The sequence below is a fragment of the Lissotriton vulgaris genome, chromosome 10 (genome assembly GCF_964263255.1).
Source record: "Lissotriton vulgaris chromosome 10, aLisVul1.2, whole genome shotgun sequence".
Lineage (NCBI taxonomy): Eukaryota > Metazoa > Chordata > Amphibia > Caudata > Salamandridae > Lissotriton > Lissotriton vulgaris.
Window position 1 is genome coordinate 58,437,473 of NC_141698.1, and position 17,588 is coordinate 58,455,060.

The window sequence follows — 17,588 nt, forward strand, 5'->3', positions numbered from 1 at the left end:
CATGCCAGAATGTAAAATTTCCTAACTATCGTAACGGAAAATTTCCACTCTTTTAAGGACTTGGATTATGCATACTCTCTTCACTCTTTTAATAGCATACAGAAAAACTACTGATGCATTGGGATTATTGAAACAGTTCACAAAGAACCTCAATCAATGTGAAATGAGCCCAAGCAACAGCCAATCAGAACTTCTCCAACGGCAATATAGTCCTTTCCTTATAGCCCCACATCTTCTTTTGTCACGTGAGCCAAGCTGAAATCCCGCAAACAAGACTCTGGTTTATTAACCTCTGTCCCTGGGATACAAAAAAAATAGTAGTCACTCAAATTCTACCCAACACAGTAAACAACTACAAAAGGCAGTAGCAAAAATGCAATGGCATGTAACTGGTATATTCAGGGTACCAAAGACTCATCGGAACCAACTAGGTATATTCAGAAAGCAACGATTTAGGTAGATTCACAATGTAATAAACAAATGCATGTTACTTACTAGTCACGGGGTGAGAGTCAGATCATAATCCGAGGGAGGGATAATCCTCACCTCGGAGTCCTTAATAGAAGTGAAACTTTCTGTTACGATAGCTAAGACATTTTCCATTCTATGATAGGACTGGAGGCGAGGATTATGCACGTTCAAAGCTTATCTACCACCAATTGAGCCATGTCAAGCACAGGCTTGAAGTAAAACGTCTTAAAGGTGGAATCAGAAGACCAGTTCGCCAAGTTCATAATATCTTCTAAAGGCACGCCAAGACTGAAGGTTTTTGAAGTCATAGGTCCGCGGGCCGAGTGTGCCTCAAAGAGCTTTAAATCAATGCCAGCTTCCTGCATTACCCACCTTATCCCCCAAGCAATAGTAGGAGATGAGACAGCCTTATATGGCTTTCTGAGGGCAATCAAAAATTGTCATTCACCTGGAGAGCGGAACTCCTCTGACATTTCCTCATAGGCCTTAAGGCACTGCACCACACGGATGTATGTCACTACAACGCGGGCTATTACCACGCGTGCCATTACAACGCTGTTTTTACAACGCAAGTCATTACAACGACTTGCGCTGTAAGCGCTGGATAGTAGAATAGTTTAATTTTCTTTTCCAACTTCAGCCCACGTTACAGTAGGGAAGGTGTTGGAATAGAAAATTAAACTATTCCCTATCCAACAGCGCCCTTCAGCGCAAGTCATTGTAACGACTTGCGTTGTAATGGCAGCGTAGTAATGGCAGCGCGTGGTAATGCCTGCGTTGTAAAGGCTGCTCACCGCACCACATACAATTTCGGGACATCAGGAAAGGCAAGCTAAGAAATAACTCTGGTGTGACATTTTGTCTTCCTGGTGACTGTGGAAGATACTCCAGGAGGAAAAAATCCTGCCTGTGATCTCCAGGGCCCGGACATCAGACACCTGCCTACAAGAGACCAAGCAGAGGAGCATTGCCAGCTTTGCGGACAGCCCTCCTTACGTTACAGAAAATGATTATTCTACCAAGAGAAAAAAAGGTTGAGGACCTTATGGACACCCCAGAGGTCTGAGTGCCTAGGCTCCGGAGGAAGGGAGAGCCTGATGCCTCTCAGTAGGCGGGCATACAAAGGGATGTTCCCCAATAGGAGATCCCTCTACCGGCACGTGGCCTGCAGAAATCACCAATCGGAATATATTGATGGAACAATAGGCTAAGCCCTCTGTGGCCAATGTAGCCAAAAAATTAAGTACTTGGACTATCTCAAGGGACCAACTGAACCATTTCGCCCAGGCAGACCTGTATTGTTTAACCGTGCTCTCTACCCAGCTCTGGAGAGGAGGACCACAGCTTCTTGTTAAAGGCCCAGGATGGACCATCTGCCCCTGTACCCTACCACGCCATCAGTGAGAGGGACCCGTCCAGAACAATTTGATGTGGAGTCTGTTCTGGATTGAGGAGCAATGATGGAAACGGGGGGGGGGGGGGGGGGGGGGGTGGAAAATCCAAAGAAAGTTCCAGTAGAACTGGAAACCATGCTTGAGACTTCCAAATTGGGGTGACCAACACTCGCTTTGCTTGCTGTCGCCTGACTTGGGCCGAGGCCCGGGCGATCATCGCAAATGGTGGGAAGGCTTAACCCCTCTCCTGACTCCAATCTTGGAGGAACGCATCTGTGGGGACCGCCAGAGGGTCCGGCCTCAAACTGACTGTCCAGACGGGAAGAGAAACGGTCGACTGAAAAAGATCCCTAAAAGTGCTGGATTAAGGCAAAGATATCCGGATGTAGCTTCCAAAGACTGGAGTATTGGAAATTTAGAGAACACCAGTCCACCACCTTATTCTCAAGCCCTGGCAGGTATTCTGCCGTGACTGAAACCTTATGACTGAGGCACTACTGCCAGAAGCTGGTGGCAAAGTCCAAAAGCGTCTTTTAGCGCGTACCCCCCACAAGTGATTGATATATCTCACTGCTGAGATATTGTCCATCTTCAGAAGGACACAAAATTGAAACTCGTCTCTGGTCCAGCACTGGACTACAAAGGAGCCTGCCAAACGTCTGAGACAGTTGATGTGTAATTCTTGTCCCTGCGTGGACCATATCCCTCTTGTGGAAAATTCTCCACAGCGAGTGCCCCACCCTGATCTGGTGGAATCTGACTCCATGACTAGGTCTGGGGCCGAACCGAAAATGGTCCTCCCATTCCAAGCATTCATGTGAGTGAGCAACCAACCAATCATATCCTTTGAAAGGACCACTTTCTGTGAGTATGTGAGACTACTCCTCAGCCTTGAGGCGCTGAAGAGCCTGATAATGCAAGAGCTGGGAAGATCGCTTATATTGATGAAGGAAACGTGATATCTTGCTACGGTTTTGCGTTGTTCGTGCCTGATTTTGGTAAGCTTGCGAACAGGAAGGCTCAAAGAAGCCCTGGTTGAGTCTATCATGAAGCCTAGAAAAATGGCCGACTGGGAGGAAACTAAAAGAGATTTCTTGTCATGGATGACAAAACCAAGCTTTCGCAGCAAGGTCACCACAAGCTTGAGCTGCAGTGATGGTTGGTGTGGACACTGCGCCAAAAGGAGAATATAGTCGAGGTAGATGATGAGGTGCACTCCTCTGGCCCGAAGGTACTCCACCACCGGTTTGAGAACGTTCGTGAAGCACCAAGGTGCCACGGAAAGCCCCAAATTTATTTGTGTGTTGATGCTAGAAAAACTGAAAGAACCGCCTGTGCGGAGGGAATATCGCAATCGAGAGGTAGGTGTCCGTCAAATCTAGCCGAACCATCCAGTTGGAGGGGCGCAGGAGCTCGCAAAGCAGATAGATACCCTCCATCTTGAAATGGTGATAGACAAGCCACTCATTGAATTTGTGAAGATTGATGAAAGGCCTGTGACTCCCATCAGCCTTGTCGATGAGAAAAAGATTGCTGATAAAGTCTTGTGAATGGGATTCCGAAAAGAAGTTCGCATCTTTTCTCAATAGGGATGAATTGGTCTCAGGGGTTCTTCTTGCCTGGGAGAGCCATAGAACTCTATGTGAAACCCTTCTGGGGTGATAGCGTGCCAGACATGAATGAAACCTGCAAGCCAACCCCCTAACCTTAGAAAGGAGGAAGTGAAGACACTTATCGGAACTGGCAGCAGTATTGAATCCTTTGCCTCTGCCTCTGAAATACTGTCTGGTCGGGTAGAACATAGTATATTGGGAGTGGTGCTTGCAGGCGCCGCGCTTAGAGCCTTGGCCACTATGGTACAGGGCAGCTGCCTAGATGGACAAGTGGCCCCTGCCTCGCCCGTGCCCGTGGAAAAGACAAGGGTAAAAAGACTTGCCTAACGGCGGCCTACGCTTTTTTGAATGACGTAAATGTGTCTACCAACTTTCCAAGTTCCTTTAAAAAGGCCTATCAAAGAGGCTTACTTGGGCGACTGCTCCAACTTCCAAGACTGCGAGGTCACCTAGCTTAGGGTCCACCTTGATAAGGAATGAGCATCTGCGCTCAGTCGACAGCGCACAATTCGTTTTTCCCAGAAATATGATGGCTCGTTGTGCCCAAACTGAAAGTATATCTGGAGAAATGATAGAGCCTAAAGACCCGGCATCTTTGGCTATGTCAAAAAAATTTGTTTGGGGGCCAAGGGCACTCACATGCTTGTCCTGGCAAGCTTGCTAGGACGTGTCATCCCCTTTTTGGGATCCTTCATAAGCTTGGCTAAGAAGGTGGCCATGGTGGGGTCCAGCTGAGGCGGTAAAGGATACCTTAGCCTCAAGAGAAGGGCAGGGGCATTCAGCCCGGAGCCAACTACAGCCCTTCTTTTAAAGGGTTTTCCTAATTTTTGCTCCCACATAGGAAGTAACCTTTTCGGCTGGTGTCCATTCCGCCGACTGGGGGTGGAGGAGATCGTCTGGATCGAGGATATCTGGCACTGGGAAAGGTGTATATGTGCCTGAAGGGGTTGGAGGAGGGGGAGCCAGGGCCTCAACGGACTTTGGTTCTCGTCAGTATCCCCATGCAAGGGTCGTCTGGGAATAGGGGAGGGGATGTTGGGGGCTGGTGTGGGGCAGGGGATTCACTTGGGGCACTACGAACAGGATCCTGGTTTTAAAGAAACATGCTTAGATGCTTAAAAGTGTTGCGAACCACCCCTTCCTGGTGGTGGCGTCATGCCGGGGTCTCATAGCGGGCTGAGAGGTGGGATGGGCCTGGCAAGTCTGTGGCTGTAGGGGCGGCGTTCGCCATTTTTAGAAATGCGATCTGCTCAGAGAGTTGTTGCTCCATAGAAGCAATATCCTCCACCACTGCTCTGTATATTGTGGCAACCACTGCCTCATAAAAGTCATAGTCAAATGGAAGACAATCTTGGGGGCTCTACTCCGCTTCCAGGTCTTCAAACCCCTCCATTACCACTGTGACAGAAATAGATGTACCCTTTTTCGGCAGGCAATGTCAAAGAACACAATCAGACATGGGGCAAGCAGGCTAAGCACTGCAGTAACCGGGGCTGGGGGACAGCCAACAATGTATGGCGGGCAGAGACTCACTCCGGTGGGTCCAAGCCCTGGGACACACTCCCTTGGTGCTTCACTAATAACTGGGGAAATCAAGACTTGGAGATGGTGTCCCTGCAAACAGTGCTGGGTTATCAGGCCGAGTGACCCTGGCGAGTCAATTGCACTGTAGGCTGGAAGGCCAAACTGACTGGGGGAAAATATGGACCTCCCTGGAGGCAGCACGTGCCTGTGATGGAGTGAACACTGACCCTGCAATGCAAGGTGTACAAAGGAAAACAAGCAGGGGCCAACACAGGCTACAGACCTCTTTTCTCAACAGGGCGTAAATCTCCAGGCTAATGGCTCCAGACGCGGCATGCGATCTCAAACCCTATCTGTAGGAATTTGAGAATCACGTGCCGCTGAACAGGGCGCAACTCTGGCGCCACCTAACAAGTGGAGGAATGCACCTAAGAGCCGCACAAACAGACAGCCACAAAGGGAGGGCAAAGTGGTCCTGCGGCACGGCAAAGGTGTAGTCGTATAAGGAAAACCTAGCACAAGCAACATGTGAAGTACAATTATAAAGAAACAGCATAATCAGTAACACAGAACATGATCGTTGAGGCAAGGGAAAAAGCACTTAACGCGGCTGAGAGCAGCAAAGAAAGAGGATATGGGGACATAATTGAAGGACTGAGTTGCTGTTGGAGGAGTCCTGATTGGCTGTTTCTTGTTTATCATTGGTTGATGTTCTTTGCGAACTGTCTCAATATTCCCAAGGCATCATGGGAATAGACATTTTTCTGTATTCTGATAAAAAATAGCTACTATTCCAATTAAAGTGAAGAGAGTATGGATAATCCTCGCCTCCGGTCTGGACATAGAATTATGTAAATGCATGTCATTTTATATGGTTGACAATTTTGGTCAAAGCAACAATGCACAACACTGGTTCACAAGCAGTCACATTTATTAGTAAAATGTAGCATTAGTTACTATGCATTATATTTGTTTTGTTACAGAAACATCTTAGCATGTGTTGTGGTCATTTGGGAATTATTTCAATTGGGTACGGTGTTTGTGAACTCAAGTGCCCTGCAATAAAGTCTCAGACCAATCTGTGCACAACACTGTGCCACCTCCTCTACTGCGAGTAAGTGCCTAGAAGTAGAATCACAAATCTACTCACCAATCACATCATATGAGAAATGGAATGGCTGCTGCTTTATCTGATTACAGAAAGTTTAGTAAACATGGTGACATCCACTAGGACCAGCTCAGAGCACTTACCTTAAATAAGAACAGGATCACTCATTTGTTATACAGTTATGGGTGCATCATTTCATAACTTAGGTTGTGCCCAGCTGCTGAAAAACTAACAATGAAAAACACACTACATAGCGTAGATCACGGCTTAGAATAAGTGTTACTTTTACCAAACTTTAGGATACTAATTTTCTCAACCTCAAAAAGAAGAATTGCTAAACTGACGCCCAGGAATTAGAACCTGTGACATTCAGGTTACACAAAGATCTTGGCAGTAAGTGGCTCGGACTGCCTAGCTATTTTAAGAATATAGTGCATTGGCATAGAACACACCACACAATTAAGTTATAATCTCAATCGAATGACACTGAGGTGTACCCTGTTACTCCCGTTACCCCTCAAAAGCAAGACAATTTTCCCAACAATATAAAAGGGGGAGGAATGATACCCCTGGTAAAAGAAAGGGGCAAAAATTGTGGGTAATGGAATGGCAGATGACCACCTACTGCACATGGATGCTAACATGTGAATTTTGAGGTCATTTGTAGCAGGTGCCACAAGGCAACTCATCTGCACGATCAGGGGGCAAGACGGCTCACTAAGTTACGTGCAAACATCTACAAGGGATTTTGAGTTTACAAGATTTAATTTACCAAAGGTCAACACAGTTCATCCTTCTGAAATTGATAAAGAACACTAGTAAGTTAGGCAGTAGCAGGACCAGTTCCATAAAAAGCTACAAGAGGGCAAATGCTGTAGTAGCAGTTGCAAAATAAATATGCATTGTTAGGGCTAACAGGGTAGGTGGTATCTTGAGTCCTGGGTAAAATATTTTAAAATGCCGGTTGAAGTAAAAAAAATACAACAAAAAACTAAACTACTGCTTTATGTATAGAATGTACCTGAGGTATATAATTTAAAATGTGCTGATCATGGGTACTTTTTCGTTGTAAAATGTCCCTTGTGCATTTCAGCACTCCATAGATGGTGAAGTGATGTTTGAAATAGCCAATAGCATAATGTGAGACGGTGATACTCATCTGGGTGGAGTGAAAGTCCAATCATTGTAGGTTTTCAAGTATTTATAACTATGGGTCTGCAGAGAGCGTCGGTGTCAACCAGAGCTAAAAATTGTCCAAATATATCAATCTTTTATTAATATCATCCCCAAAAAGTCACCATATCTTGTGAGGAAGGATCTGGGTAGTTAGTGTGTGGATCCTGGCTTCAGTAGCCAAATGAAAAATAAAGCCTTTGTAACAGCACTGTTTCATCTGATAACATTCTGCAGGTAAAACCTTTAACACATTTTTAAAAGAAAATCCAGATTGTACTGAACGTTTATTACAACACTCCGAAGGAAAATTCTTGTTTCAGAAAATGTTAACATGAGGTATGAGGACATGTCGGGCCTCGAACAGTACTTTAGGAGTTGTGCATCTTCTCAATCAATGCTGTTGCGTTTCACTGAGACTGGCTAAATAAGAGACTGTGTCCGCTGATAACAGAAGCACGAGCTTTGGATCTGAATCACTGTTGATGCACTAATGAAAAATAAGTCTGTGTGCATCTCTTACTTAACATTGATTAGGCACTCTACAGCTTTTGGTCTGGCCCCATATGCCTCCAGTAGCTTCAGGTGGCTACTGAAGGTTACCTAAGTGGTAACATGTGCTACGTTTTGGCTGCGGGCCAGTGGAAGCCTTCAAATATTAGAGAAGATCAGATGGCGATAATCACTGTGATACTGCACAAGAATGATAGTGATATTGGAGTAGAAAGGATCGCAGTCTCACTAGGTGGATCCAGCTAGCTACGAAGGATGTGAACCAATGATACGTCCTTAGGTGAGCAGTTGGATAACATATTGTTTATTCACAATTGCATGAAAGTGAAAGGGTCACAAAATAGTTGCAGGATACGTTGCTCCTTTAGCCAGACCTCTACTCTGTCCTACACTCACAGACCCCTGTCCCAACAGCACTCAGGGTCACAGTTCCCATACTTTTAGTTATGTACTTGAGTCACTGTCCTGCCCAAAAACCCATTCTGAATTAATCAAACAACATAAGTGGGATTACTTGAATGTGCATGAAAAAGGATCAAGTGTGCAATGCTCATTCCGAGAAGCACTCTGGCATGCAGACATTCCTAAATGTGTGTAGGAAAATATAGCATACCTCATATATTTAGGTTACTGTAGCAATACTAATGCAATAACTGGCCCTACTTTGAACCCAAATCCAGCCTAGTTCAAGCTAAGCACCAATAACGGAACTTCAGAATCTTTCAAATATTGTGAACACATACCAAAGACTGCCAAATTGGCAACCCTATTGTGAACATCGAGCTCAACTGGATAATTGACTAGGAGAGTTGTGTGAATACGGAAGTCAATAGCTTTTAGCAAGCAAGTGCGACTGTGAGCAATGTTTGCTCAACTCTCCAGCTCCAAATTGTAAAATGTTGATGGGCGGCAGACACAAGTTAGCACCGAAAAAAGAAACGTAATTAATAAGCATCTGTTAACTGTGTAAATGCAATGGCACATCACTGGGCTACACCCATCTTTCTAAAAGGCGTTCAAAGAAAAAAAAAGAAGAGCGAGAGAAAAAAAATCCATTACCTTTCCATTGAGAACGATATTCTGACTTCCACATAATACAGACTGCCTACTGACTTTATTTCCTGATGCCTAAAGGAAAAGAACGCACAGTTAGTTATTCCTGAAAGGCTTCAGGGGATTAAGACACCCCAAGGCTCAAGAATTTGAGAAAGAGCTCTTGCAAAGAACACTCTGATCCAAACTGGCAACTCCAACAATACTTGATTCAATTAAAAATAATCATAACAGTTCACAGTTAAAACATACAGTAACATTCATTTCACATTAAAAGTCCGGAATAGTTCGACTACATACAACACATTTCAAAAAGGATCCCACAGCAACACAAATAGACGAATCTTGCAATGTCCGAAGAAAAACAAAGGCTGGTCTGCAAAAGAATAGCTAATGGGTTTTCTATATAGGTTATAAAAAACACCTATTGCATGTAACATAATATAAACAGAAAAAGATAAAATGAAGCAATTTTATTTGTCATAGGGAACTTGGGCTCACATTTACAGAAGACAAGATTACGGTCATGCCCGCCCTACTAGGGCTCTCAATCAGGAAAAACAATGAGGCTGTATGAAGGAGAGATATATTAGCTGATTTCCTCTCAGACTGGGGTTAGAGAACCCCTGGATCACGTACATTGAAGCTGTATATAGTAACATTTGGATGGAACGGTTTTTGATGGACCCATTAACTTGTTATAAATCGAATAGAAAGAGTGTGGCGAGTGCTTTTCATAACCTTGAGGAAACTCAGCAGGTAAAGCTTTTGGTGAAACAGATAACTATTGTTAAGTTCCTAAATATGTGTGAATCTGACAGTACTACTGATTATATATGGCGTGTTTAAAGTAGCTGGGAGTGCTCTTTATTGTTTCGATTTCGGTCTGATACCGTAAAGTATTTCCTCAGTTTTCCTTTGGGCTACATACACAATCTTGATGCCAAGCCCTGCCCATGTGATAAATCATCAGGACAAAGTATGCTTCATTTAATGTTTTAAATTGTATGCATGTCACACAAAACTGTGTTTAATACCCCTTTTAAAAAAGTATTGTCACAATATTGGCCAATGTAGACAGACACGCGCTAAGATTTTTATTACTTTTATCTGAAATGGAAGTTATTTTTCACAGTGGTTAACTGTATACCGCAGACGGGGCTCGATTGCAGCATTAATTTGTAATGCAATGAATTGCCTGTTTGTGGGCTTCTTGAGTTAAGCTGAATCCCTCTTTGACCACCTGTTCTCTAAAAAAGTGTGATTCAGCCACCTCTTATCAGACTTGTTTGTGCTGGTAGGTTTAGAGAACAGGGAGGATCTAGCCAAAGACGTGAAGCATTCTTTGATATAGGACAACCACAGGATATTCATCCCCTGATAACATTTAATGCAGTCTACAATTAATTGCTGTTTAAATAGTGCATTAAGATTGTTCCAAACCACCAGCCATAAATGTGTGTGGGGGAAGGGGGGGGTTACGTTTAATGTAGTCCTCAATAAATGTGTGAGGCCCAATTCTTACTGACACGCAAAGTGTGGACAACCAAGAGATTGTGATAACGATCTGCGGCGGAAAAGATGCCCTTCGATTTGCAGGCTTGGGGCTGGTGCATATCACCAAACACCTGTTCGTAGATTGACTGGAACACATTACGTGCTTTAAATTTTTATAAAAAGATCAATGGGTTTTCCCCAACCTTAGAAGCTACATTAACAAGCATTTGCAATGCAATACGACTCGCATTTACGCAAGTTTAAGCTATTGGCATTGTAAATGACAATGCCTTTTATTTAAGTTTTGAAACCAAAAATAAAAGGCATTGTTATTTGCAATGTCAATAGCTCAAACTTGTGTAAATGCCAGACCTATTGCATTGAAAATGCTTGTTTCAGCCTGCCAACAGGAAATGCCAAAATGTCCAAATGGCGAGTCCGTCCATGACAACCCAGTGCTTCCTGATGGGGCAATTGCAGAAGCAATGTTGAGTCTGAAGACTATTGCTCAGCCCTCCTTCTTTGGATAAAGGTTAAACTGGTTTGTTCCTTATAAACTCAGGGTCCCAATATCTCTGCTTTGTTATTCTAGAAGCCTACGTTTTTTGAAGACCGGGGAATCTCTACAGACTTTTTATAGACCTTGGGCCGGAACCACTGCTGTGGCAAGGCAGTTCTCTACAGCTGCCCAGCTGCCACCCGAAGAGCTTCCCTTGGCATAGGAAAAAGGCAGCAAAATCTTATTTCACCAGGGGCATAAAAATGCGGGTCCCATCCTGCTCATCTCTAACCCTGCTTTGTTAGCATCATGCCCAGACCGAAGCTTTTATTTCAGAGGATACAAATTTGGTAGTAGGTAAGTGTGGTCTACCACTCACCCTGTTTTCTTGCTCCCTAGCAGATGTATGCCAGCATCGAACAGAGGGTTTCACTATCATTTCTCCTACTAGGCTTATCTCAAACAAAAACACACAAAAAATGTTTTGACATTCTGGAAGATGCAGCAGATGGCGCTTGAACTCGAATCGTTGCAAAATTCTCTCTATTTCTTTTTAATCATGGCAAATATGTTCCAGTTTGCTTTAATTATTTACCAATTGCTAATATGGATCAAATACTTCGAAATGCTTTTTTCTTGTAATTGGCGTAGAGCTATGAACCTCGCTTCGACCAGATAAGGATGGATATGTAAAAGGCTAGGAAAGGGTAGTTGCTGTGTGGGATTGTTCCTTTAGTTGCATATTAAAATAAGGACTTAAAAGCAACTCTACTGTGTGCATTCCACTTTAGAATCACAGCAACGAGTAGGCTGACCGCTTGCACCACCAGGCAGCTTACATCCTCTGCATCCGTGTTACCTCAGACTCATCTCCTCTGAAGGATTCAGCGAAAGCCAGAAGTTTACACTAGCAATGACAGTGTTGTCTGGTCACTCGTGATTGGCATCCGTGTAAGGATCTGAGGAAATTGTATTCACAAAGAGGTTGGTTTTCTGTGCTGCCAAACCGACTATTGGTGCATGAGAAGGAGTGGAAGCTCGCAGTGGGCTCACACAAGTCAGCCATGAAAACAACTTGCTGACGTAAGGTGGTGACAATGGGGTTTGTGGGGGGTGGAACGACCCATGGAAGTGGCCCCCTCTCCCTGACCCCCGGATGATTGGGGGAGGTGGTACGGTCCAGGCCTTAAGTGGGCTATTTTTGGGCTATGTGTAAGGCGCACATATAGACCAAGTATTTATATGCGAAGATTGTTCCCTAATTCCTCCCTCCCAGCCACCATTTTATTGATTTTTTATTGATAGGTGACAGTGGCTGGAAGATCAGTATTTAAGCGTAATACTTTCCCCAATACCTGTTGATTTCATTTATTTGAAATTCGGAGACCCCGTTTTCTGCAGAGGGGTTTTGTTGGATACAGGTGCGCAAGGTTTGGGGTTTGTTCTTGTATGTAGGTTGCCGCTGGAAGCAGACGTAGGGCGTTTGGCCTATACATTGCATGTTCTTTAGTTAAAGTTTATTGTTTTTAACATAGGTGAATCACGATAATGTGCAGAGGATGGACACCTGGAGGAGGAAGGAACAATTCAAAGTGATGCTGTAGGATTTTAGATAGATGTTATCAGAGTTAGGTTTTTATGGTAGAGGAGTTTAAAGGTCACGATTTAAATTTTCCAGCAGGGCGGGATATAGATATGTATCCGCCCACTTGGGTCACTGCAGGCTTCCTCGGCTGGGCTGGGCTGGGCCGGGCCTTCAGCTAAACACCTTTTCCACTTCTTCGTAGAACAGCGGAGAGCCGCAAGTGATCCCTGTCCCAGCATACCATGAAAGCTGCTTTCGGCGACACACCTCAGCCGTTCCTCATGGAGAGCCTGGGCTGGGAGGGGCACGGGCGGCTCTGGGTCCGTCTCGCGCATGCACAGGCGGATATGTATCCGCCAACTTGTGGCACTGCAGGCTTCCTCAGCTGGGCTGGGCTGGGCCGGGCCTCCCGCTAAACACCTTTTCCACTTCTTCATAGAACAGCGGAGAGCCATTCAGTCCGAAGGCTGCCACTTCGGAGGATAACTGCACTGCAAGCGCCCTGTTGATAGGTGAAACCTGCAATCCAGTATGCCAAGCTATGTGTGCTTGTTAACTTTCCAAGTGCTTTAGACATATTTTATTTCCTGCTGGCTGGAGTGTGTCGGCGGATCGCAATTTCAAATAGCCGAAACTGCCAAAGCGTCTCCGTGTGAAACATCTCCAAAACCAAGTCTGAAAAATTGCATGGCTTGCGAGGACGGAAGGAGGACAGGAAATAGGCACATCGCGTGACTGTACGTGCTTGTTCACTCGCGCGTGCACATTTCCAGTCCGTCCTGCGCGTGCCCATCTCTTGTCTTCCTTGAGAGGCAAGTGAGTGACAATAGATCTCGCTAGCGACATCGCTTTCGCACTGAGTCGCCAGGCGAGACCTAAAAAGGGCACCCACAGACTGAGAGAATTTAAGACATGTGATTAAAACAAATCCCCGAGTATGGAAACTTAGAAACTGCTGACAGCATTTTGGAATTAAAATGAATTAGTCTCATATTGCTTGTGGCAACAAACACCCTCATGTGAGACTTGGAGTAATTAATGGCCACATTCAGTGATGTCATAAAAGATGAAAAGGACAATATTAGGGATGAAAAACTTTTGGATGTAAGGGCTAAACAAATAGTATCATTGGCGTAAAATAGTCAAATCCATCTTCTCTCTAACAAACGGTCATTCAATTTGTTGACGTAAAAAAAATTATTAGAATGGGTGATAGAATGCATCCTGCTGCATCCCTCTACAGAAACCAACTGGTTCAGTACACTCCCCATTCTGGCCATGTCTAACTCTGGCAGATAAATTCACATGGAAAAAAACGTCCCAGGGTGGCATCAAGACCCAGGTCGAGCAACATGGACCATAGCTTGGACCATTTTACAAAATAAAATGCGCTAGACATTTCATGAAACCAAGGTACAGCAGGCAGTGTTTGGCAGACACATACTTGCCTAAGATAAGATGTAAATGTAGGCACTGCTCTACTGTTCCCAGTCCCTCTCTAAAGACGTGCTGGCAAAAGCTCAAGATGTTTTTGGCATTTGGCCAAGTTCTGATGCAGTTATAGGTCACTCCCCCCAAGATTTTAGTGGGGAAATCAATGAGCGACATTGGTCAATAGCAGCGTGGATCAATGCGGTCATACTTTTTAAAAATAGGAACAATTATAGAGCAAGCCCAGGAAGGAGGAAGGGAGGCCACTTTCAATTGATTATGAACGTTTATATGCATCAGTCAGAATTGCTCTTAAATAAAAACAGTGGGTACCCTGAGAGCTGTAACACCTTCTACTTCGAACATAATGTTTGAAACAGAAACTTCTCCATGTGAAATGGGCTGCAGTGGAAACCGTGAAAAATGGGAAACCCAGTCATCGGGCGGGGGGGTGTAAGAGAAGAGGAGACTTACTAAAATCATCATTCCTAATACTGATGACTGTAAGACAGAAACACCTTGTGCCTTTAGTCTTACTAGCTGCCATCAATGCTGTGAGATTGGAATCTCTAATCTCCTGCTTTCTTTGCCACGGGGTTCCGTTATAAAAACCCTACACCTCTATTTCCTCTGAGCCCTGTGTTGCACCCCAGTGCTTGCCTCAAAAAATATTTGCTTGTGAGCAGGCTGTGTCAGACCACATGGAAGTGCAGTTATTCGACTGACAGATAGGTTGGGGAGCATAGTATGTACTTTAATTCAAATGTCTATGAAAGCCTCTCCTACTATTGTTTTATCCTTATCCTTGCTTAGGAGGCTGCAAAATAATCCCAAATTATGCTTGATAAGGATAGTGAGAAATGTTTGTGAACAATAAAGTTTCCAAAACATCCGAGGAGCTCGATTATTAGTGGACCAACCTACCGGCTAACCGCCGAAAAATTCAAGAGTGAGATTTAGCGGATTATGTTAATCATTCATCAGATTTAGAATATCACATGTTAAAAACTAGTTGACAATAGGTCTAGACAGAAATATATAATCTGTAATGATAGAACAACCCATGCCAAAAAAGTTGCCACAAAAAGTGTGTAGCTTGAAAGGTGTTTGTGGATATTAATCAGATTCCTCTCCAAGACCTATTTCGCAAGTTTGTTCCCCCCTTGTTCCCCCTAAAGTTAGTCCAGGGGAAAGAGAGTATTGGCACACAACCTTTAATGGGGTGTATATATAGTGACTATTAATGTTTAGAGCAGTGTTAAAATCCCCACATACCACAATATTAAAACAATACCGGGCACCCTCTAGATTGCTCAGAAATTCTATTAACAGTCAGACCCAAATTGTTAGCATTTCTACATGGAACACTTAGTACATTATACTTTCAACATTTCACTACATCACCTGGCAGTGACACTACAGACTCAGACAGAGCAATTGCATTCCAGAACATCACAAAAGCCAACACATATTTTGCAGGAAGGACCAGTAGCTTTATGAAGGAGAGTTTGGTGCAACACTTATGAAGGTAAGGTACTATAATGGTTAGTTGATGGATGTGCAGCATTTGTGCTTTGAATGGACACGTTCCCATAGTGTTTGCAGGAGGGGATGGAATACTTAGTTAATTTTTGTTTTATTTGTTGCACTTCATATAGAGCAGACAAGGCTTAGAAAGGCGTCAAATTGTTATTTGTGGCACCGATAACCAAAACTGACACCTAAACTGAAGGAATCAGTGATAAAAACTACCTGCCCAACCTATACAAAAATTAAAATAGAATCTCACAGGGCTCCAAGTGTTATGAGAAAAAGTGAGGCATCTCTGAAAAGGGTGTGGCCTATGTCATTAAGGGTGTGGCTTAAAATAAGAAAGTTGTCTTCTAGGATCACATGAGTGATCGTTTTCGCGATTTAAAAATCACCAATAAATAGAAATTGATCTCTAAAATGAACATTTAAATATTCAGCAATTCGGCATCGTTTTAATATGTTCCCTTTATTTTATTTTATTTTCAACAGAACCCCTGACGAAGGAACAATAGGTTCCGAAATGCATTGGGTCATTGATTGAAATTGGAATGTATTTGGTTATATATGTAATGTGTACAGTGTTAAAACAATTTGAAATGAAATGTAAAATGTCAAATGAATGATCTATGAATTTTGATCATTTGAATTCCTGTTATGCATGATTAAAATGTTATAAAGGAATACAACTTTTCGTTGTTGCATGTCAGAGTCTAGCAGCCATTTGGGGGTTAGGCCACTTTCAACAAAAAATGAATGACACACAGCACGTAACCAGGCAACCTAAGCTTTGCTTCCTCAGAGGATTACAAATATTACATTATAGAAAACGCAGATTCATTTCCGGCGATTTGACTAAAATGGAAAAACACGGAAATGCATGGAAAATAAAACACTCTCAGGTAATGCAAGGTTGAGAAATACAAGCAAGATGTAAACTGCACCGCTGACCTGGATTACGTTAACGTTTTTTACAGTTATTGTTGAGAAATCAAAATGTTTTTGCCTGTTCTGTTAAGAACATGAACATAGAGAACGATAGGGATCTGTTTAAATGTCAGTTTTTAATTGCTGATGGGACTGAGACCCGTAGGGCCCCACACAGCTTATAGCTCCGGAATCCGAGAAAGATCATGCACTTTTAAGGCAAATCTGTTGTATATGTAATATTCTCAAGTAACACAGAAGTCTTATAAAAACACTACATAATTGCATAAAGCACTGCACGGTGCATAGAACAGGCGACAGCCCATGGGCCTTCTTACCACCACGGCTTTCCGAGAACATATGTTAGAAAAATAAAAACAAATGAGTGCACAGAGAGTAAGAATCTGAGCTCGATAATCAGGGGTGGGGGACACAGCAATATTTGCAGATATAGTTGACTGTGGAACATACACGTCAATAGACCAGGTGGGAGACTCCTAATTTTGGAAGCAAAAAATGTCAATATTTGGTTGTCTCCGGCCTGAAATTCCCTCTGCTTCAATAGTAATTGATGAGAGAAATAGTCTCAAGATTTTGTTTAATCTCCCAATTTCCTCAGCAGATGCACCCCCCAACATGGTCGCCCCACCCGAATCCCAATAAATTCAGACCACAACAAGTTTCTGTTTTATGGAAGAATTGAGGCAGCAGTTTATTAGGCATTTCTACCTTACAAGCGGTCCTTTACACACCATTATTTTGTCCGGCAAGCCTGTGTCCTTACCCCATAAGCTCTCCACTGTGCCTTACATTCAGTGCAGCTCTCTTTGCCCTGGTGACCTATCACCTGGGGACGCAACCCTTCCCTTTCACTCCCGGCAAGCTTCTGCTTCCAGCCGACCGGGTAACCTCTTACTTCCGGTTGCCACACACTACTTGGGTAGTGTGTCTGCTTGAACGCAACCGGATGACCCTTTCGCTTCTGGTGTCCACACATTTCCTTCCGGGTAAGCGTTTGTTCCCACTCCAACCAGGTGCCTTTTTACTTCCGGTGTGTACCTTCTTTGTTACCTGGGCAAGGGATGTGCTTCCCGCCCGCCAAACCTGGTTGACTGTTCTCCCACCCATCTCTGCGAAGGTGACCCAGTAACTGGTACCCATCTTCCTCCATGCCACAGGCTCGGTCCTCAGTTGTGTAATTAATTGTTTACTTCCGGTTCACCTGAACAAAGGGCCTTGGGGAGCTTGCCAGTGCCCCCTGGGTCCTGAC

At 43.9% G+C, this 17,588-nt stretch overlaps 1 protein-coding gene across 1 annotated transcript in view; it reads right to left on the reverse strand.

The window, feature by feature from the left end:
• The window catches only part of DCTN5 (dynactin subunit 5), a 71,777-nt gene that overhangs the window by 53,241 nt on the left and 948 nt on the right, over positions 1-17,588 (reverse strand). The window contains exon 2 of the mRNA XM_086940452.1: positions 8,856-8,924. Within this exon, the coding sequence (XP_086796578.1) occupies positions 8,856-8,924 (69 nt within the window). The remainder of the gene's footprint in view (positions 1-8,855; positions 8,925-17,588) is intronic.